The sequence below is a fragment of the Oncorhynchus kisutch genome, linkage group LG24 (assembly GCF_002021735.2).
Source record: "Oncorhynchus kisutch isolate 150728-3 linkage group LG24, Okis_V2, whole genome shotgun sequence".
Lineage (NCBI taxonomy): Eukaryota > Metazoa > Chordata > Actinopteri > Salmoniformes > Salmonidae > Oncorhynchus > Oncorhynchus kisutch.
Genome location: NC_034197.2, coordinates 6,775,482 through 6,798,926, shown reverse-complemented (window position 1 = coordinate 6,798,926; position 23,445 = coordinate 6,775,482). Strand labels below are relative to the sequence as shown.

At 41.3% G+C, this 23,445-nt stretch overlaps 1 protein-coding gene across 1 annotated transcript in view; it reads right to left on the bottom strand.

The window, feature by feature from the left end:
* cpne5a (copine Va) overlaps positions 1-23,445 on the bottom strand; it is a 118,387-nt gene that overhangs the window by 62,230 nt on the left and 32,712 nt on the right. Inside the window, exons 3-4 of the mRNA XM_031804052.1 lie at positions 20,757-20,803; positions 17,991-18,094 (exon numbers count right to left, since the gene is read on the bottom strand). Of these exons, the coding sequence (XP_031659912.1) occupies positions 17,991-18,094; positions 20,757-20,803 (151 nt within the window). The remainder of the gene's footprint in view (positions 1-17,990; positions 18,095-20,756; positions 20,804-23,445) is intronic.

Sequence of the window (23,445 nt, the reverse complement as noted above, 5' to 3'; positions counted from 1 at the left end):
GCTGAGCACATGTTCACTGCTTTTCCTTCACTCTGCGGTTCAACTCATCCCAAACCATCTCAATTGGGTTGAGGTCGGGTGATTTTGGAGGCCAGGTCATCTGATGCAGCACTCCATCACTCTCCTTCTTCAAATAGATATGCAAATGTGATATTTCAGTTTATTATTTTTAATACATTTGCAGACATTTCTAAAAACCTGTTTTTGCTTTGTCGTTATGGGGTATTGTGTGTAGGTTTGATGAGAGAAAAAAACAATTCAATTAACTATAGAATAATACTGTCACGTAACAAAATTTGGAAAAAGTCAAGGGGCCTGAATACTTTCCGGATGCACTGTATGTGAATGCATTGCATTCAATGGGGGGGGGGGGGGGTGATTAGTGTCACAATATTAATGCCTAGAGATAGGCTTCACAGACATGATGCTTAAGTTAATACATTGCATTCAATGAGAATAATGCATAGATATGGATAGAGTAGTTGACACATAAGTCAATTGAATTCATGTCTGTCAGTTCTTTCTCTCTCTCTCTCTCGCTATTCTCTAATCATCTCTCTCTCTCCATCCCTACTTCTTTTTCTCTCCCTCTCTTTGCCTCTCTCTCTCTGTCTCTCTCTCTACCTCTTCTTTATCCCACCTCCTCTTCTCTCTTCAACCCCCTTCTTCCATCCCTTTCACCCTCTCTCTCCCTCCTCTCTCTCTTTCTCCCTCCTGTTTCTCCCTCTCTCTATCTATTCTCTAACTCCCACTCTCCATCTCTAGTTTTGCGCCCCCTCAGGCTCTTGCGGTGGGGGAGATCTTTGTGGGCTATACTCCGCCTTTTCTCAGGGTAGTAAATTGGTGGTCTTTTGATATTCCTCTGGTGGTGTGCTTTGGCAAAGTGGGTGGGGTTATACCCTGTCTGGTTGGCCCTGTCCGGGGGTATCGTTGGACGGGGCCACAGTGTCCCCAGTATCTATGCTGCAATAGTCTTATGTGCTGGGGCTTGAGTCAGTCTGTCTTATCTGGTGTCCTGTGTGATCTTATGTATGCTCCCTCTAGTCCTCCAAACTCTTTTTCGCTTTCTCTCTTTCCCCTCCTGGAGGACCTTTGTGCCAGCCCTAGGACCATGCCTGACGACTTCTGGCTGTCCCGTCCCCAGTCCTCCTGGTCATGTTTTTCTATGATTTGGGTATTTCTATGTTTCGGCCTAGTATGGTTCTCAATCAGAGGCAGGTGTCATTAGTTGTCTCTGATTGAGAATCATACTTAGGTAGCCTGGGTTTCACTGTGTGTTTGTGGGTGATTGTTCCTGTCTCTGTGTTTTGCACCAGATAGGACTGTTTTGGGTTTTCACGTTTCTTGTTTTTGTTAGTTTGTTCATGTGAAGTGCTTTATTAAACATGAATCAAAATAACCACGCTGCGCTTTGGTCTGCCTCTCCTTCAAGTCAAGAAAACCGTTACAGGAATATCTACATAGGAGTACAGAGCAGCAACCATCACTCCTGTATTCCAATGGCATGTTGTGTTAGCTAATCCAAGTGTATCCTTTTAAAAGGCTAATTGATCATTAGAAAACCCTTTTGCAATTATGTTAGCACAGCTGAAAATTTTTGTCCTAATTAAAGAAGCAATAAAACTAGCCTTCTTTAGACTAGTTGAGTATCTGGAGCAGCAGCATCTGTGGGTTCGAATACAGACTCAAAATGGCCAGAAACAAAGGACTTTCTTATGAAACTCGTCAGTCTATTCTTGTTCTGAGAAATGAAGGCTATTCCATGCAAGAAATTGCCAAGAAACTGAAGATCTCGTACAATGCTGTGTACTACTCCCTTCACAGAACACTACAAACTGTCTCGAACCAGAATCGAAAGAGGAGTGGGAGGCCCCGGTGCACAACTGAGCTAAAGGACAAGTACATTAGTGTCTAGTTTGAGAAACAGATGCCTCACAAGTCCTCAACTGGCAGCTTCATTAAATAGTACCCGCAAAACACCAGTCTCAACTTTATCCTTGAAGAGGCGACTCCGGGATGCTGGACTTCTAGGCAGAGTTGCAAAGAAAAAGACATCTCTTTCTAGTGTCTGTGTTCTTTTGCCCAATCTTAATCTTTTCTTTATATTGGCCAGTCTGAGATATGGCTTTTTCTTTGCAATTGAAGAATAGTGGGACAACATTCCGTAGGCCACAATCAACAACCTGATCAACTCTATGCGAAGGAGATGTGTCGCGCTGCATGAGGCAAATGGTGGTCACACCAGATATTTACTGGTTTCTTTTTTTTAAGGCACAGTATTTGTGACAGAAAAAAAGCATATAGTGGCCTGAAAAAATATGTGAACTCTTTGAAAATACCTGGATTTCTGCATGAATTGGTCATACAATTTGATCTGATCTTCATCTTGGTCACAACAATAGACAAACACAGTCTGCTTAAACTAATAACACACAAACAATTATACGCTTTCATGTCTTTATTGAACACATTGTGGAAACATTCACAGGGAAGGGTGAAAGAAGTATGTGAACCCTTTGGCAGCAATAAACTCAACCAAACGTTTTCTGTAGTTGCGGATCAGACCTGCACAATGGTCAGAAGTAATTTTGGACCATTCCTCTTTACAAAAATGTTTCAGTTCAACATTATTCTTGGGATGTCTGGTGTGAACTGCTCTCTTGAGGTCATGCCACAGCATCTCAATCGGGCTAAGGTGAGGACTCTGACTGGGCCACTCTAGAATTTTCTTTTGTTGAAGTCATTCTGTTTTTGATTTACTTCTGTTTCATTGTCCTGTTGCATCACCCAACTTCTTTTGCGCTTCAGTTGGCGGACAAATAGCCTAACATTGTCCTGCAAAATATCTTGATAAATTTGGGAAATCATTTTTCTGTTGATGATAGCAAGCTGTCTAGGCCCTGAGGCAGCAAAGCAGCCCCAAACCATGATGCTCCCTCCACCATGCTTTACAGTTGGGATGAGGTTGATGTTGGTGTGCTATGCCCTTTTTCTCTCCACATACAGTGTTGTGTGTTCCTTCCTAACAAAACTGTAGTTTCATCTGTCCACAGAATATTCTGCCAGTAGCGCTGTGGAACATCCAGGTGCACTTTTGCAAACTTCAGACGTGCAGCAAGGTTTTTTTTGGACAGCAGTGGCTTCTTCCATGGTGTCCTCACAATGAACACCATTCTTGTTTAGTGTTTTACGTATCGTAGACACGTCAACAGAGATGTTAGCATGTTCCAGAGATTTCTGTAAGTCTTTAGCTGACACTAGGATTCTTCTTAACCTCATTGAGCATTCTGCGCTGTGCTCTTGCAGTCACCTTTGCAGGATAGCCACCCCTAAGGAGAGTAGCAACAGTGCTGAACTTTCTCCATATATAGACAATTTGTCTTACCAAGGACTGATGAACATCAAGGCTTTTAAAGATACTTTTGTAACCCTTTCCAGCTTTATGCAGGTCAACATTTCTTAATCTTAGGTCTTCTGAGATCTCTTTTGTTCGAGGCATGGTTCACATCAGGCAAGGCTTCTTGTGAATAGCAAACTCACATTTTGTGAGTGTTTTTTATAGGGCAAGGCAGCTCTAACCAACATCTCCAATGTCGTGTCATTGATTGGACTCCAGGTTAGCTGACTCCTGACTCCAATTAGCTTTTGGAAAGGTTAGCCTAGAGGTTCACATACTTTTTACAACCTACACTGTGAATGTTTAAATGATGTATTCAATATAGACAAGAAAAATACAATACTTTGTGTGTTATTAGTTTAAGCACACTATGTTTGTCTATTGTTGTGACTTAGATGAAGATCAGATCAAATTTGATGACCAGTTTATGCAGAAATCCAGGTAATTCCAAAGAGTTCACATATTTTTTACATATTTTTTACTTGTTCTTGCCACTGTATCTGTATTCCCAGTCATGGGAAATCCATAGATTCGAGCCTCATTTATTTATTTCAATAGACTGGTTTCCCAATGAACTATAACTCAGTAAAATCTTTGAGATTTTGTCATGTTGCTTTTTTTGTTCAGTGTACATAGTGAACAGTGTACATAGCCCTCGAGTTCATTATTGAAGGTGAGTGTGATGCTTTTCAATTGATAGCTATACAAAACTTTCTTTGATTTTGGTAAACAATATTGACATTTTACAACAAACGTGATTGTGGAGATGGATAAATTCCAACACAATGATATAATGGCACAGACATTATCCCAAAATGGCATCAGTTTGTCATAGGACCACAGCATATATAATACGGTTCCTTTTTAGTTTTTTTGCTTCTCCAACAGAGTATATGACATGTCTGGGTGCATTACATTGCATCCTGGCTGGAGTGTAAATCCTATGGATTATCTTAAACTGCAATAATTTATGTCTAAAGTTGTAGGAGCAGATATGAACACTCTCTCATACTATAAATGTGACCAATCATTCTCATCAATATCTTCCTTCAGATCTGTTTCCCCATTTTCTCCTTATAGGTTCTGAGCTATCAGGTAGAAATGTAATAACCCTTGATATAACTTGGCAATCAACTTCTTTGGCATAGCAGCTACTTTCAGTATGGTTTCAATGCTAGATGCTTTAGGTTCATCCAGATTATGTTGAAGCAATGTCAAATTGATTGTACACTGCTCAAAAACACTAAAATAACACATCCTGATCTGAATGAATGAAATATTCTGATTAAATACTTTTTTCTTTACATAGTTGAATGTGCTGACAACAAAATCACACCAAAATGATCAATGGAAATCAAATTTATCAACCCATTGAGGTCTGGATTTGGAGTCACACTCAAAATTAAAGTGGAAAACCACACTACAGGCTGATCCAACTTTGATGTAATGTCCTTAAAACAAGTCAAAATTAGGCTTAGTAGTGTGTGTGGCCTCCACGTCCTGTATGACCTCCTACAATGCCTGGGCATGCTCCTGATGAGGTGGCGGATGGTCTCCTGAGGGATCTCCTCCCAGACCTGGACTAAAGCATCCGCCAACTTCTGGACAGTCTGTGGTGCAACGTGGCGTTGGTGGATGGAGCGAGACATGATATCCCAGATGTGCTCAATTGGATTCAGGTCTGGGGAACGGGCGGGCCAGTCCATAGCCTCAATGCCTTCCTCTTGCAGGAACTGCTGACACACTCCAGCCACATGAGGTCTAGCATTGTCTTGCATTAGGAGGAACCCAGGGCCAACCACACCAGCATATGGTCTCACAAGGGGTCTGAGGATCTCATCTCGGTACCTAATGGCAGTCAGGCTACCTCTGGTGAGCACATGGAGGGCTGTACGGCCCCCCAAAGAAATGCCACCCCACACCATGACTGACCCACCGCCAAAGCGGTCATTCTGGAGGATGTTGCAAGCAGCAGAACGTTCTCCACGGCGTCTCCAGGCTGTCACGTCTGTCACATGTACTCAGTGTGAACCTGCTTTCATCTGTGAAGAGCACAGGGCGCCAGTGGCGAATTTGCCAATCTTGGTGTTCTCTGGCAAAGGCCAAACGTCCTGCACGGTGTTGGGCTGTAAGCACAAACCCCACCTGTGGACGTCGGGCCCTCATACCTCCCTCATGGAGTCTGTTGCTGACCGTTTGAGCAGACACATGCACATTTGTGGCCTGCTGGAGGTCATTTTGCAGGGCTCTGGCAGTGCTCCTCCTGCTCCTCCTTGCACAAAGGCGGAGGTAGCGGTCCTGCTGCTGGGTTGTTGCCCTCCTACGGCCTCCTCCACATCTCCTGATGTACTGGCCTGTCTCCTGGTAGCACCTCCATGCTCTGGACACTACGCTGACAGACACAGCAAACCTTCTTGCCACATCTCGCATTGATGTGCCATCCTGGATGAGCTGCACTACCTGAGTCACTTGTGTGGGTTGTAGACTCCGTCTCATGCTACCACTAGAGTGAAAGCACCGCCAACATTCAAAGGTGACCAAAACATCAGCCAGGAAGCATAGGAACTGAGAAGTGGTCTGTGGTCCCCACCTGCAGAACCACTCCTTTATTGGGGGTGTCTTGCTAAATGCCTATAATTTCCACCTGTTGTCTATTCCATTTGCACAACAGCATGTGAAATTTATTGTCAATCAGTGTTGCTCCCTAAGTGGACAGTATGATTTCACAGAAGTGTGATTGACTTGGAGTTACATTGTGTTGTTTAAGTGTTCCCTTTATTTTTTTGAGCAGTGTATAATTGTATAATTAATTCATGAACACATACACGGCTGTCTGAAAAATGTTTATGTAAAACAGAGCAGTAGCTGCGTTTATCTGTCCGGATCAAATTCCATTTTGTGGCATTGGCTAATATACCTTCTTTTTTTGCTGTGTTATCGTTTGGTATCGTTTTGGTATCGAGAATCATGATGGTACGGAGTATTTCGATATACTAAACCTGGTATCGAAGTCAACATTCTGGTATCGTGACAGCACTAGTGATAGGGGAGTTTCTTGTAAATGACAGATTTTGGCGTTATTCTTTTTCAAAAAAGAAAAATACCTGAATTATTTTTGGCTGGCTGCACAATTCCATTTACATTCTATGTCACATATGTTAACAGTATGTGTGTGTGTGTGCGCAGAAGTGTTAAACTTCAAATGGGAAAATCTTTCTTTAGGGCCAAATTTTAGCAAACAAAAAAATTGTGACCGTTTGACAGGACCGTTTGACAGTCCTAGTAAAGACCCATCCCAATATCATGTTGTGGATAATACTGACGATATAAATAGATTAAAGCTTCAGGCATTCTAAATCAGGGGTCTACAACCTTTTCTAGCATGAGAGCTACTCATTTAATTCTTCTTTTCAAATAAGCACATTCTTCTCTTCCCCAGGTCTTTAGTGTAAAAGAGAAAGTAATGCACTATGTTTTCTGTCAATACACCTAGTAAAATAATGGTTATTAAAAAACTCTAAGTGGGACCTTATAAATGCTATGATCCCCCCCCCATGTTATGTTGTATATTTTCCCAAAATACGTTCTCAGTTTTATTTTTCCTGGTTTTAGAATTATTATTTTTTTCACACCCCAACTTCATCGAGAAACAACGAAAATGGATGTTCTGCGTCCAAGTTAATACTTAAATCACATCAGAATAAAAAAATGTTATAGGTCTGGAAGAAAACTAACTTATTTTGTTTTTTGTGTAATCCGCCTTAATTTTGCATCTAGCGAGTGATGAATGTGCCGGTTTGGCGATGGTTCTGTATTGCTACTGCTCATTCATGGCAAAGTTTGCAAATAACTAATTATGTACTTCTGCCAGGTAAGCCTACTTTGCAGTTAACATTTAATTGACAAGGTTTTGGGGAAATAATTTCTGTCAACCAACAAGACAGTTATCACATCAACTGGCTACACATTTATTCATTTAACTTTTATTTAACGAGGCAACGACACTGGGCCAATTGTGCGCTGCCCTATGGGACTCCCAATCACAGCGGCTTGTGATACAGCCTGGAATCGAACCAGAAAAATACAACACTAATACATCCTGATTAGATGAGTATTCAACCCCCTGATGTTCAAATAACTTTTTTTTCTCTAAGAGCTTTACAAACCTGGATTGTAAAATATTTGCCAATTACTTAATTTTTTTACTCTTCAAGTTCTGTCAAGTTTGTTGTTGATCCTTGCTAGACAGCCAAGATTTGCCATAGATTTTTCAGGTCGATTTAAGTTCAAACTGTAACTAGGCCACTCAGGAACATTCAATGTAGTCTTGGTAAGCAACTCCAGTGTATATTTAACCTAGGTTATTTTCCTGCTGAAAGGTACATTTGTCTCCCAGTGGCTATTGGAAAGCAGACTGAACAAGGTTTTCTTCAAGGATTTTGCCTGTGCTTAGCTCCATTCCGTTTCTTTTTATCCTGAAAACTCCCCAGTCCTTGCCGATGACAAGCATATCCATAACATGATGCAGCTACCACCATGCTTGAAAACGTTAAGAGTGGTAATCATTAATGGATTTGCCCCAAAAATAATGCTTTATATTAAGTACAAAAGGTTCATGTTTTTGCCAATTTTTTTGCAGTATTACTTGTGTCGTATTGCAAATATTAGGAATGTTTTGGAATATTTTTATTCTGTACAGACTTCCTTCTTTTTACTCTGTCATTTAGGTTAGTATTGTTAAGTGACTACAATGTTGTTAATCTATCCTCAGTTTTCTCCTATCACAGCCATTAAACTCTGTAATTGTTTTAAAATCACCATTGGCCTAATGGTGAAATCCCTGAGTGGTTTCCTTCCTCTCCACCAACAGTGTTAGGAAGGATGCCTGTATCTTTGTAATGGAGTTAATAACTTCACCATGCTCAAAAGGATATTCATTGTCTGCTTTTTTTATTTTACCCATCTACAAATAGTTGGTCTTCTGTGCGATGCATTGGACAACCTCCCTGGTCTTTGTGGTTGAATCTGTGCTTGAAAATCACTACTCGACTGAGGGACCTTACAGATAATTGTATGTGTGGGGTACAGAGATGAGGTAGTTATTCCAAAATCATGTTAAACGCTATTTTTTCACAGTGTGTCCATGCAACGCATTATGTGACTAGTTAACCACATTTCTACTCCTGAACTTATTTAGGCTTGCCATAACAAATAGGTTGAATACATAGGTACAGATCGAAATGTACAGTATGGTTACCAGGAGGAAAATGGGGGGAGGGTCATGCTTTTTCAATTTCAGTCAAGGGGAGGGTTTAGTATTTTTTTAAATCTAGACCAGGGGAGGGTCATGTAATTTGTAATTGATGAAATGTCAATATTTCTCAGTGTTTTAGAATTTGTCCCAGATGTCGCCTCTCATGTCTGATTCTCTGCTGGTTTCTCTCACGGTCTTCCTCCTCTTCATCTGAAGAGGAGAGGTGAGAAGGATCGGAGGACCAAAATACGGCGTGGTATGTGTTCATGGTGAATATTTAATTAAAGAAAGTACTGAACACTGAATACAAAAACAATAAACCAATAACGACCGTGAAGCTATAAATGAGACCTGTGCTGACACAAGCAACTAGCATAGACAATCACCCACAAACAAACAGTGCAACCCAGGCTACCTAAGTATGATTCTCAATCAGAGACAACTAATGACACCTGCCTCTGATTGAGAACTAAGCCGAACACAGAATTTTTTTTCTGCGCAAGTAGGCCTATTCTGTCTGGGGTGGAAAAGTAAAGTACCATGTACGGATTCATAATGACGTCTCAGATTTGAAAACAGGGACAGTTTTGTTGCAAGACACCGATTTGGCATTGGAGCTCATGCGGTGGGGGAGATCTTTGTGGGCTATACTCAGCCTTGTCTCAGGGTAGTAAGTCGGTGGTCTGTTGATATCCCTCTAGTGGTGTGGGGGCTGTGCTTTGGCAAAGTGGGTGGAGTTATATCCTGCCTCGTTGGCCCTGTCCGGGGGAATCGTCAGATGGGGACACATGTCCCCTAACCCCCCCATCTCAGTTGCTAGTATCTGTGCTGCAATAGTCTATGTGCCTGGGCTTGGGTCAGTCTGTCCTATCTGGTGTAATTCTCCTGTCTTATTTGGTGATGCCCCTTGGTTTGCTGCTCATGTCCCCTCTCGGGGCAACCATTCAACGTGCTCGTTGGATTGTGGGACCCTGTGTGAAGTTCTCCTGTCCAAATAGTTGTGGTATTATCTATTCCAGGAATTCTTCCATACCGGTTGTTCCACAACTTTCTGGGAAATGTTGATTTGATTTGCGACTGAAGTCTTCCATCCCGTTTAATCGTTCAGTAATGACGTATTTTTGTTGTTGTTTTCTTTACACGGTTAACCCAGTTTCGGCCTCCACATTTTGAGGTTCAATCATACAATTATGCAGTTGTATAATTCTGCCACGAGCAGCAATGCAGATCTTGAGACGAGCGAGATGTAAGATTTAGCTCTCACACAGCCACACAGTTTAGACGATGTTCAGTTTAGAAAGAAAAAAAACAAAGCCTACTGTATATCGTTGACTACATTAAAGCTATAATGGCACCTAGGTAATCTTTATCTAGATCTGGAATAAGAGGTGGGGTGGCTTACCAGCAAAGCCAAGTGGATGTAATGACAGCACACAATCAATGTGATAAATGAAAAGGATTGAGCTGGATCTATGATTGGTAAGCCCGTTATGGTGGCTCCCTGAATGACAACCTGTGAGAAGGACTGAGGGACTTGGCTAACCCTGTGATCTGAAAGAATAACAAAGAAGCAAAGAAAATGCTTGAAACAGATCATTATTAATTGGTCCTATGTATAAATTAAAGGTTTATTTTAGCTTCTTAGCCTAGCCAGAATTTTTATATTTTTATCAGATATGAAATTTGAAGATAGAATTGAATACAACACTACAGTATATAATTGAAAAGCATCAATCTGGTCGTTTTTACAAAAATATACACTTCTAGACACATGATGCCGACAGCGCCTTCGGAAAGTATTCATTGACTTTTTCCACATTTTGTTACGTTACAGCCTTATTCTAAAATGGATGAAATATCATTTTTTCCTCAGCAATCTACACACAATACCCCCAGAATGACAAAGCGAGAAAAGTTTTTTATTATTTGTGCAAATTTATTACAAATAAGAAACAGAAATGCCTTATTTACATAAGTATTCCTGACCCTTTAATATGAGACTCGAAATTGAGCTCAGGTGCATCCTGTTTCCATTGATCATCCTTGAGATGTTTCTACAACTTGATATGAGTCTGCCTGTGGTAAATTCAATTGATTGGACATGATCTGGAAAGGCCCACACCTGTCTATACAAGGTCCCACAGTTGACAGAATGGAGAAAAGGTTCCACAGTTGACAGTGCGTCAGAGCAAAAACCAAGCCATGAGTCTGACGAAATTGTTTGTAGAGCACTTAGACAGCTTTGTGTTGAGGCACAGATCTGGAGAAGGGTACCAAAAAATGTCTGCAGCATTGAAGGTCCCCAAGAACACAGTAACCTCCATCTTTCTTAAATGAAGAATTGGTCAGGGAGAACCCGATATTCACTCTGGCACAGCTCGAGGGTCACTCTGACAGAGCTTTAGAGTTTCTCTGTGGAGATGGGAGAACCTCCCAGAAGGACAACCATCTCTGCAGCACTCCATCTATCAGGCCTTTATGGTAGAGTGGCCAGATGGAAGCCACTCCTCAATAAAAGACACATGACCGCCCACTTGGAGTTTGCCAAAAGGCACCTAAAGAACTCTCAGACCATGAGAAACCAGATGTGATGGTCTGATGAAACCAAGATTGAACTCTTTGGCCTGAATGCCAATTTTCACATCACGTCTGGAGGAAACCTGGCACCATCCCTATGGTGAAGCATGGTGGTGGCAGCATCATACTGTGGGGATGTTTTTCAGCAGCAGGGACTGGGAGACTAGTCAGGATCGAGGGAAAGATGAATGGAGAAAAGCACAGAGAGATGCTTGATGAAACAGGACAACGACCCTAAGCACACAGCCAATATAATGCAGGAGTGGCTTCGGGACAAGTCTGATTGTCCTTGAGTGACCCAGCCAGAACCCGGACTTGAACCCGATCTAACATCTCTGGAGAGATCTGAAAATAGCTGTGCAGCAACGCTTCCCATCCAGGCTGACAGAGTTTGAGAGGATCTGCAGAGAGGAATGGGAGAAATTCCCCAAATACAGGTGTTCCAAGCTTGTAGCGTCATACCCAAGAAGACTTAAGGCTGTAATCACTGCCAAAGGTGTTCCAACAAAATACTGAGTAAAGGGTCTGAAGAATTATCAGTCACAGTACCAGTCAAAAGTTTGGATTGTCATGACATTGCCCTCTTTGGGTACAGCGAGCACCATCCCCTTCTCTCTGCACCATCCCCCTCTCTCTCTTCCCACTACACCAGGCTCTGTTAGGCAGGTCATAAATTCCCAGAGGAGATTGTTCCTCATGGCCAGACAGTATAGAGAGAGAGTGAGTTTTCATAGAGAGAACAAAGGAACTTCTTTCACCTCACAGAACTTGAGAACTGAACAATATTCATGTTCTGGAGAATGTATAAATGGTCGGTGAAGTAGCCAGCTATGAACTAACTAAATCATAGGCCCGCCCCATGAGCACAGACATTGATCTGGCGTTCTGCTCTTCCAAATATAACCCCCACCTTGGGAATTTATCTTCAGACCATGCTTCTCTCAACTACGAGAAGGCTAAGTTTTGAGCCCATTGCTGAATTCTTAACCATACCACGTGGTTAAACTCTGAGACTATCGAACCGACAGAATAAGAGCAAATCTTTGATACTAATTGCTAGTCTGCAGCTAGGAATTTGGTACCATTGAACGAGAAGACCGACAACCGCCGAAACATCTATTCTATAACAACATTGCTGAATGTTACTCTGAACTATCCATTCTAACCACGGCAGAGAGAGAGGGGGCGGACAAACTCCAACAGAAACTAACTTTCCAACAGAGATCACGACGACACACTGAGCGTAAATATATATATTGATTGCAATTATTCCCAAATGAGTGAGCGTTCATTTGCAAAGGATTAGCATTTCAATTGTTATAATTATCAACTTTGTAGTGTCTTATCTTTCGCGCCCCCCTCAGTCCCTTTGTCTAACAAGCCACCATGCCGGTTTAGCCCACTAGGGCACATTTCCGTATCATTTCCTTGTAACCATATCTACTTCTACTGTGATTATTTAGTTAGTAAATAAATGATTTAAGACAATTGATGTATGGATGATTCATAGTGACTGGGTTCGTGCAGATAACCAACAATTTACAACGTTTGGAATGAGACTAACGTGAGGTAAAGAATAATTCATTAATTAGAAGACTAATTGATCAGATATAAAAATATCTGAAAGTTATATTAGGAAAATTATAACATTGTAATCTCAATATTATCCCTGGTGCCCCGACTTCCTAGTTAATTACAGTTACATGATTAAGTTAGTTTAATCATGTAATAATAATTACAGAGAATTTATTTGATAAAAATAAGACACGACAGGACACACCTATTCATTCCAGTTTTTTCTTTATGTTCACTATTTTCTACATTGTAGAATAATAGTGAGGACATCAAAACTATGAAATGACACATATGGTATCATGTAATAACCCAAAAACTGTTAAACAAATCAAAATATATTTTATATTTGACATTCTTCAAAGTAGCCACGCTTTGCCTTGATTACAGCTCTGCACACTCTTGACATTCTCTCAACCAGCTTCACCTGGAATGCTTTTCCAACAGTCTTGAAGGAGTTCCCACATATGCTGAGCACATGTTCACTGCTTTTCCTTCACTCTGCGGTTCAACTCATCCCAAACCATCTCAATTGGGTTGAGGTCGGGTGATTTTGGAGGCCAGGTCATCTGATGCAGCACTCCATCACTCTCCTTCTTCAAATAGATATGCAAATGTGATATTTCAGTTTATTATTTTTAATACATTTGCAGACATTTCTAAAAACCTGTTTTTGCTTTGTCGTTATGGGGTATTGTGTGTAGGTTTGATGAGAGAAAAAAACAATTCAATTAACTATAGAATAATACTGTCACGTAACAAAATTTGGAAAAAGTCAAGGGGCCTGAATACTTTCCGGATGCACTGTATGTGAATGCATTGCATTCAATGGGGGGGGGGGGGGGGTGATTAGTGTCACAATATTAATGCCTAGAGATAGGCTTCACAGACATGATGCTTAAGTTAATACATTGCATTCAATGAGAATAATGCATAGATATGGATAGAGTAGTTGACACATAAGTCAATTGAATTCATGTCTGTCAGTTCTTTCTCTCTCTCTCTCTCGCTATTCTCTAATCATCTCTCTCTCTCCATCCCTACTTCTTTTTCTCTCCCTCTCTTTGCCTCTCTCTCTCTGTCTCTCTCTCTACCTCTTCTTTATCCCACCTCCTCTTCTCTCTTCAACCCCCTTCTTCCATCCCTTTCACCCTCTCTCTCCCTCCTCTCTCTCTTTCTCCCTCCTGTTTCTCCCTCTCTCTATCTATTCTCTAACTCCCACTCTCCATCTCTAGTTTTGCGCCCCCTCAGGCTCTTGCGGTGGGGGAGATCTTTGTGGGCTATACTCCGCCTTTTCTCAGGGTAGTAAATTGGTGGTCTTTTGATATTCCTCTGGTGGTGTGCTTTGGCAAAGTGGGTGGGGTTATACCCTGTCTGGTTGGCCCTGTCCGGGGGTATCGTTGGACGGGGCCACAGTGTCCCCAGTATCTATGCTGCAATAGTCTTATGTGCTGGGGCTTGAGTCAGTCTGTCTTATCTGGTGTCCTGTGTGATCTTATGTATGCTCCCTCTAGTCCTCCAAACTCTTTTTCGCTTTCTCTCTTTCCCCTCCTGGAGGACCTTTGTGCCAGCCCTAGGACCATGCCTGACGACTTCTGGCTGTCCCGTCCCCAGTCCTCCTGGTCATGCTTCTGATCCAGTTTCTGCTTTTCTAAATGTGACTATGGAACCCTGACCTTTAACCGGGCACAGCCAGAAGAGGACTGGCCATCTCTCAGAGCCTGGTTCTTCTCTAGATTTCTTCCCAGGTTCTTGCCTTTCCAGTGAGTTTTTCTTAGACACCATGCTTTTACATCTGCATTGCTTGCTCTTTGGGGTGTTAGGCTGGGTTTCTGTATAGCACTTTGTGACATCAGCTGATGTAAGAAGGGCTGTATAAATACTGTATAAATACATTTATAAATACATTTAATTGATTCTATCTCTTTCCCTCCTTCTTTTGTTCCCTCCCCCCTCCATCTCTCTATCTATTCTCTAATCCCCCCTCTCCATTTCTCTCTAAAGGAGGTAGAGCGAGAGAGACAAAGGAAGAAAAAGGGAGGTAGAGAGGAGGGAGGGAGGGAGACAAAAAGAGAGAGAAGAGCGAGGGAGAGGGCGATTAGAGAATAGAGAGTGAGAGAAAACCAACAGACATAAATACAGTTGGCTTATGTGTCAACTACTTGACGCATATCTATGCGTCAATCTTTTTGAATGCAATGTATTCACTTAGGCATCATGTCTCTGATACTTATCTTTAGGCGTCAATAGTGAGACACAAATCTTCCCCCCATTGAATGCAATGTATTCAACTAAGCATCATGTCTGTGAAGCCTATCTCTAGGCATCAATAGTGACACTAATCTTTCCCCCATTGAATGCAATGTATTCTCTTAGGCGACATGTATCTGATGCTTATCTCTGGGTCAATATAGTGATACTAATCTTCCCCCAATATAATCCAATGTATTAACTTAAGGATCATGTCCGTGATGCCTATCTTTAGGCATCAGTATTGTGACACTAATTATCTCCCATTGAATGGAATGTATTGAATTATGTACCATGTATCTGATGATTATCTCTAGGCATCAATATTGTGACATCAATCTTCCCCCCATTGAATGCAATGTACTACCTTACGCTTCATGTATGTGTTGCTTATCTCTATGCATCAATATTGAGACACTAATTCCCAACTACTGAATGTAATCTTTTCACATAAGCGTCGTGTTTCTTTATTCGTATTGTTTTGCAAAATGGGCATAAGTGGTTCGTAGCTCTACTACGTCCGATGTAAAATGTCCTCTGCGCCGGACCTAAAAATGATGCCTGTTGCACCACCAGGAGGGCGTAAGCCCTTCTGTAAGCTACTCCTGGGCATAGATTCCACACCTAATATGGAAAAGGCAGAGGGTGTTAAATTGGGACCTTTTCATGATATGCACAGAAAATAACAGCAATTTTATTTTCAAAAGGATGTGAGTCTCGTGTTCATACAGTTGAAGTCGGAAGTTTACACACACCTTAGCCATTTAAACTCAGTTTTCACAATTCCTGATATTGAATCCAAGTAAAAATTCCCTGTCTTAGGTTAGTTAGGATCACCACTTCATTTTAACAATGTGAAACGTCAGAATAATAGTAGAGAGAATGATTTATTTCAGCCTTTATTTCTTTCATCACAGTCCCAGTTGGTCAGAAGTTTACATACACTCAATTAGTATTTGGTAGCATTGCCTTTCTATTGTTTAAATTGGGTCAAATGTTTCGGGTAGCCTTCCACAAGCATTCCACAATAAGTTGGGTGAATTTTGGCCCATTCCTCCTGACAGAGATGGTGTAACTGAGTCAGGTTTGTAGGCCTCCTTGCTCGCACACGCTTTTTCAGTTCTGCCCACAAATGTTCTATAGGATTGAGGTCAGGGCTTTGTGATGGCCACTCCAATACCTCGACTTTGTTGTCCTTAAGCCATTTTGCCGCAAATTTGTAAGCATGCTTGGGGTCATTGTCCATTTGGAAGACCCATTTGAAACCAAATTTTAACTTCCTGACTGATGTCTTGAGATGTTGCTTCAATATTTCCACACATTTCCCCTCCTCATGATGCCATCTATTTTGTGATGTGCACCAGTCCCTCCTGCAGCAAAGCACCCCCACAACATGATGTCACCCCTGTTGGGATGGTGTTCTTCAGCTTGCAAGCTTGCCTCTTTTTCCTCCAAACATAACGATGGTCATTATGGCCAAACAGATCTATTTTTGTTTCATCAGACCAGAGGACATTTCTCCAAGAAGTACAATATTTGTCCCCATGTGCAGTTGCAAACTGTAGTCTGGCTTTTTTATGGCAGTTTTGGAGCAGTGGCTTCTTCCTTGCTGAGCAACCATTCAGGTTATGTCGATATAGGACTCATTTTACTGTGGCTATAGATACTTTTGTACCTGTTTCCTCCAGCATCTTCACAAGGTAATTTGCTGTTGTTCTGGGATTGATTTGCACTTTTCGCAACAAAGTACGTTCATCTCTAGGAGACATGAGCAGTATGATGGCAGCGTGGTACCATGGTGTTTATACTTGCGTACTATTGTTTGTACAGATAAACGTGGTACCGTCAGGTGTTTGGAAATTGCTCCCAAGGATGAACCAGACTTGTTTTTTCTGAGGTCTTGGCTGATTTCTTTTGATTTTCCCATGATTTCAAGCCTGAGTTTGAAGGTAGGCCTTGAAATACATCCACAGGTACACCTCCAATTGACTCAAATGATGTCAATTAACAGAAGCTTCTAAAGCCATGATATAATTTTCTGGAATGTCCAAGCTGTTTAAAGGCACAGTCAACTTAGTGTATGTGAACTTCTGACCCACTGGAATTGTGATACAGTGAATTATAAGTGAAATAATCTTTCTGTAAACAATTGTTGGAAAAAATGACTTGTGTCATGCACAAAGTAGATGTCATAACTGACTTGCCAAAACTATAGTTTGTTAAAAAGACATTTGTGGAGTGGTTGAAAAACAAGTTTAAATGGCTCCAACCTAAGTGTATGTAAACTTCCAACTTCAACTGTATTTCAGAACCTCATCTTTTCAAGTCAATCGCAAAATAATACACTTGTGTCTGATCAGATATTAGCAAATTAATAGATGAGCTTATTTGCCCAGCCAGATGTCAAGGAACCAAATATATAGACGGCGATTCAATGAAACTAAAACTAAACGGTTGGATAACTTTGGTAGTTTCAGTAAGCAACATAATGATAAATGCCTACAATAGCATTAGCCTACTTTATTCCAATATTTTTTGATATTCATTCCCACAGTAATTATTGATTGATCCATCCAGTTGTGGTTGAGAAAACATGCATGCGTAGTGGTGGGCTTTGCGAAGTGATGGGACCTGCCTCGTAAAGTTCAGAACTGCCACAAGGATGCTAACAACCTAGTAATGGGCGCTACCAAGCAACCATCATTATGAAGCTTCACATCTCATGAACCCGCATTGCTTATACAAGACTTAGCTACATACAACGAGTCTTACTTTTGTTTGGTGCAACAGGTGTAAATTCTGATCCCAAAGTCGGGTGTAGCTACGTCCGACCTAGCATTTAAGACCAATTTGTTTACACCCAACTGATGAAACCAGCTCCAAGTGTCTAGAAGTAGGTATTTCCCAGTTGGCATGGAGACCGAGAGGTTGGTCACTTACACATCAAAGCGGAGGTTCTGCTTCTCTTCAAAGAAGAAGTCCAGGAAAAACTTCCGCACAAAGTTTGGATTCAGCGTGTTGTCAATCACCTCTGTTCTGCCAAACTAAAACAGAAGCCAGGGAAAGAAAATACAGAGGTGACAAAGTGATGCTACGTGTAACAGAACCTCCAATTTCTGTTTAATCCACCAGAAAAGACAGAACAAATATTACAAGAAATATTAATGGTTAAACTCAAATATACTACTTGATACAAAACAATTATTTTTGGATAGACACTACCGTTCAAAAGTTTGGGGTCACTTAGAAATGTCCTTGTTTTTGAAAGAAAAGCAAATTTTTTTGTCCATTAAAATAACATCAAATTATCAGAAATACAGTGTAGATGGGCAAAAGAACAGAAGAACTCTGCCTAGAAGGCCAGCATCCCGGAGTCGTCGCTTCACTGTTGACATTGAGACTGGTGTTTTGCGGGTACTATTTAATGAAGCTGCCAGTTGAGGACTTGTGAGGCGTCTGTTTCTCAAACTAGACAGTCTAATGTACTTGCACTTTTGCTCAGTTGTGCACCGGGTCCTCCCACTTCTCTGTCTACTCTGGTTAGAGACAGTTTGCGCTGTTCTGTGAAAGGAGTAGTGCACAGCGTTGTACGAGATCTTCAGTTTCTTGGCAATTTCTCACATGGAATAGCCTTCCTTTCTCAGAACAAGAATAGACTGGCGAGTTTCAGAAGAAAGGTCTTTGTTTCTGGTCATTATGAGCCTATAATCGAACCCACAAATGCTGATTCTCCAGATACTCAACTAGTTTAAAGAAGGCCTGTTTTGTTGCTTCTTTAATGAGCACAACAGTTTTCAGCTGTGATAACATAATTTCAAAAGAGTTTTCTAATGATTTTAAAATGATACACTTGGATTAGCTAACACAACGTGCCATTGGAACACAGGAGTGATGGTTGCTGATAATGGACCTCTGTATGCCTATGTAGATATTTCCTTATAAATCTGCCATTTCCAGCTACAAGTAGTCATTTACAACATTAACAATGTCTACACTGTATTTCTGATCAATTTGATGTTATTTTAATGGACAAAAAAATTGCTTTTCTTTCAAAAACAAGTACATTTCTAAGTGGCCCCAAACTTTTGAACGGTAGTGTGTATATATATATATATATATTACTGTATAATCTTCGTAAATTATCTCATAAAACGTACTGGTGGAGTTATGTCACACATGCAGCTAATAGCAATATATGGAAATGTCTGCTCTATCCAAAGTACAACCAACAGATTGCAGCATTACCGTAAAAATGTAGGAGGCAAGTGGAAATGGGAGAAGGTGATGAACTTTTCTGTGACTGAAACTAAGAGGTCTTAGTTATAGTATGTCAACGCTATAGTACAGAGGAAACAAATACATTTACTCAGCACCATTTTAATCTTAGTTTACACTAACACTTAAGTGCGTATCATTTTCAACCCTTAGTGTTGGTGTCTCAGTGTATGTGGTAGTGATCAGAAATAGAGAGAAGGGGAATCAGGCAAGGTGCTTTGGCTTGTGAGTCTTCACTAAATGAATGGTGCAAATATGTCTGCAGCTGGCTATGGAAAGTTTACTCTACTGATTGCGTTACAATAATTATGCCCTCTCATTGATTAACCCTGCCGCATTGAATAAGCAGGTGGAAGACAGAGAGAGAGAGAGAGAGAGAGAGAGAGAGAGAGAGAGAGAGAGAGAGAGAGAGAGAGAGAGAGAGAGAGAGAGAGAGAGAGAGAGAGAGAGAGAGAGAGAGAGAGAGAGAGAGAGAGAGAGAGAGAGAGAGAGAGAGAGAGAGAGAGAGAGAGAGAGAGAGAGAGAGAGAGAGAGAGAGAGAGAGAGAGAGAGAGAGAGAGAGAGAGAGAGAGAGAGAGAGATATAGCCATAGCCTTTGGAGGATGCCACTGGGTTTGGGCCTGCTGCACTTTCTCTATTGGCAAGATAAAAATGTGCTCTGCCTTCTTGGCGTTACCAGAGTGAGAGTGAGAGAGAGAGAGAGAGAGAGAGAGAGAGAGAGATTTAATGAGCCCCTCTAGAGCTCTAGACATTTGGGAAAATGTGGCTTGTTCACTACCTGAACCTATCTTATCCTTTCTGCTTCTTACCCCAGGCCATTCTACACTAATAGGAATGATTACTGATCATGGCTAGTGGTGCCTTAACCCACTAGTTAGTTAAGGAATGTGCTGGGCAGTGCAGAATGTTTGGACTTGTGGCATTCAGACAAGTGACACTAATGTTTCAAATGTTTTTTAATTAATACTGCTCCTTGATATACAAATGCAACCACCTTCGGCATACTTATGTGATTTTGGAACAATCCGAATAGAATAATATCAGGAAATCCTTTCAGTGTCAGTGGCTCAGCTACCTACTGGGCACAGGCATCAGTTGAACGTCTAGTTTTGATTTACATTTAGGTTCAAAGTCAGGTGAAAAAAAGACAAAATGCCTTTATATTGATGACTTATTGCAAATCGAAAGAGTTTTCTACGTTGATTCAACGTCATCACATACATTTTTGGGGTTTGAAATGATGTGGAAACAATGTTGATTCAACCATTTCTTGCACAGTGGGAAAAAAAGAAGATGGAACAACATGAGTCTCAGTCCAGAGGGTTCTTACATTTTTCCCCAATCATAGAAATCAGTACCTGTAAATTAGCAGAACAGTGACTAAAGACGAAAATGCAAAAAGCTGAAAATAGAACTTAATTTTCCACTCACCTCCATCCACTCTTTGGTCCCGATACCTTGAACATACAGCACAACCACTGCATTGAAAGAGACAGAGTTAAAAGAAGGCCATAAGAGAACTTCTGAATGTAGAGTATTTAATAATGGGCAAGTCTTCAACAAACTAAAACCAAAATGTCAAAACATGAAATTAGAAGAGAAAACTAATTTGGTAGAATAGGTTCAGGTTGGTCACATTCATTTAAAACAGCTCATCAGCGGTTGAATGTTGGGCATTAGCAGTATAATCCACTTCTCTCTGGCTTCGTGCAGGCAATTAAAAAAAGGATCTCTTCTAATGACCAATTAAGAACATTGAGATAACAGCATCGGGGCAAGTGTCCGAGTACCTTGGCAACGTTACTGTATTTGTAAATGCTGTTCACTGCACTCATGGTAGGTTTGTCACGCTGAGGATTTTTGCTAGCTAATGCAACTAGAAACCACTTTGACAACGATTATGCATAACTATGCCGACGAGCTGCCCAGATACAAACCACTTGTGAAATGCCACATTAGAGAGCAAAATCCCTTGGATAATAGTTTTTAAATTTTTTATTTAACCTTTATGTAATATGAAATATGTAAGACCAAACCAAACACAGACAGAAGACATTGGCAATAGCACAAATACAACAGGAAACAAACAGTGTTTGTGTGTGTGTGTGTGTGTGTGTGTGTGTGTGTGTGTGTGTGTGTGTGTGTGTGTGTGTGTGTGTGTGTGTGTGTGTGTGTGTGTGTGTGTGTGTGTGTGTGTGTGTGTGTGTGTGTGTGTGTGTGAGTGGAGGCATGTGAATGGTGTGTGTGAAGTTAAACAACATGCTTCCTTACATAAGGCAACGCAAACTAGTGACATTGGGTGACAACTAGAAATATTTACAGTACATGTCTCAACAACCTGTTCATCTATTTATGCTTTGAACTCCAGGACACAATTTCAAGACTAGGGGGCTGAGTAATGAAAGGACCTTTTTCCATGCTCGGTTAAAACTGTCAGGACTCTTAGTCTAAAACAAGATTGAGATCTGAGCGGATAGACAAAATGTCAACTTTCCTAAGAACGTACCAGTGTTTGAGCCTGCGTGTTGCTAGTGATGTCCACCGAACAGCACAGTAGAGATCACAATGGTGAGTTAGACATCTCTGATTGGTGACAAAAGAGCTGCATGATACACAAGGTCAAGTGCTTTCAGTGTAGAGCTTGAGGCTTGCAACATGAATAGTATCACCATAGTCCAATACAGAGAGAAAAGTACAATGAATCAACTCCTTTTTGGCAGCAAAGGAAAAACTGACTTTGTGCTGGGAATAAAACCCAACTTCTCTATATGGGTGGTGGAGCTCAACCACCCATACACTTGCTCTATAGAATGTCCTTCCAAGGTAGTAATTACATGGTTTTCTGAGAATTTAGTATTGGAAAATACAATGCATTTTGTTTTAGAGGAATTCAGAACAAGCTACAAATCGTACAGATTAAGTTGAATGATGTTTTTGTTTTTTCAAAAGCCAAACTGCTGCCAGTTGAATAAGAGAATAGGGCCATCTGGGTTCAATTCGACACGTTTGACCAGTAATCCCAACGCACTTCAATCTCTGCACCAAGACATTATGGTCCACAGTGTCAAGTCTATGAAAACAGATAAACAATGCAGCTTCCTATCCAGGGCATAGTGAATATCATTGAACGTTTTCAAAGTTTGAAACCCACCAAGCCTGTGAGGAAATAAACTAGTGAGGCCATAGAGGAGTTAAAGGGCTGCCTGGCCTCCACTGATTGGGGCATTTCTAAAGATGAAAGCACCAATATTCACAATTACACAGACACAGAGTATCACATCTTACATCAGTGTCTGTGAGGAAAACTGAATTCCAACCATCACTTTCAAATTCAACAACGACAAAACCCTGGTTCACTGCTGAACTCAGAGTACTGTGCTCAGCCAAAGAGGTGACACATAGGAGCAACAACAAAGAGGACTATAGAACTGCTAAACTGCTGCTAAACAAGGAGATTGAAGTGGCCAAAAGTCATTACAAGGAGCAGCTAGAACAACAATTCTCCACCAACGACTGCTTGTCTGTCTGGAAGGTTCTCTGAATGAGTTCTAATGAGTTCTAAATGTCATTTTAATTCACAAAGAGCCCTCAGCCATCAAGAGTCTCCTCAGCTATCTTGCCCCTCAACTGACAACACCTTCAGCCATCAAGCGTCCCCTCAGCTATCTTGCCCCTCAGCTCAAAACACCCTCAGCCATCAAGAGTCTCCTCAGCTATCTTGGCCCTCAGCTGACAACACCCTCAGCCGTCTGGACTCTCCCAACCCTCCACTGACTACTTTCATCCCTGTCCCCCTCCCTCCCTCCTTCTAGCCTACACCAAACTGCCCTCTTCCTTGTCATCACAGAAAAGGAGGTGAACAAGCTCTTCAGAAGGCTGCAAGTCCAGACTGGATTTACTCAGCCACACTAAAGAACTGTGCTGACCAGCTTTCCTGTTTTCACGCACATATTCAATCAGTCTCTAGAACTATGCACTGTACCTGCCCGCTTCAAATCCTCCACCATCATCCCATTCCTGAAGAAACAAAAGGTGACCGGCCTGAACGACTACAGACCTGTAGTGCTCATGAAAACCTTTGAGCTCCTGGTCCTGTTCCATCTCAAAACCACCACCCATG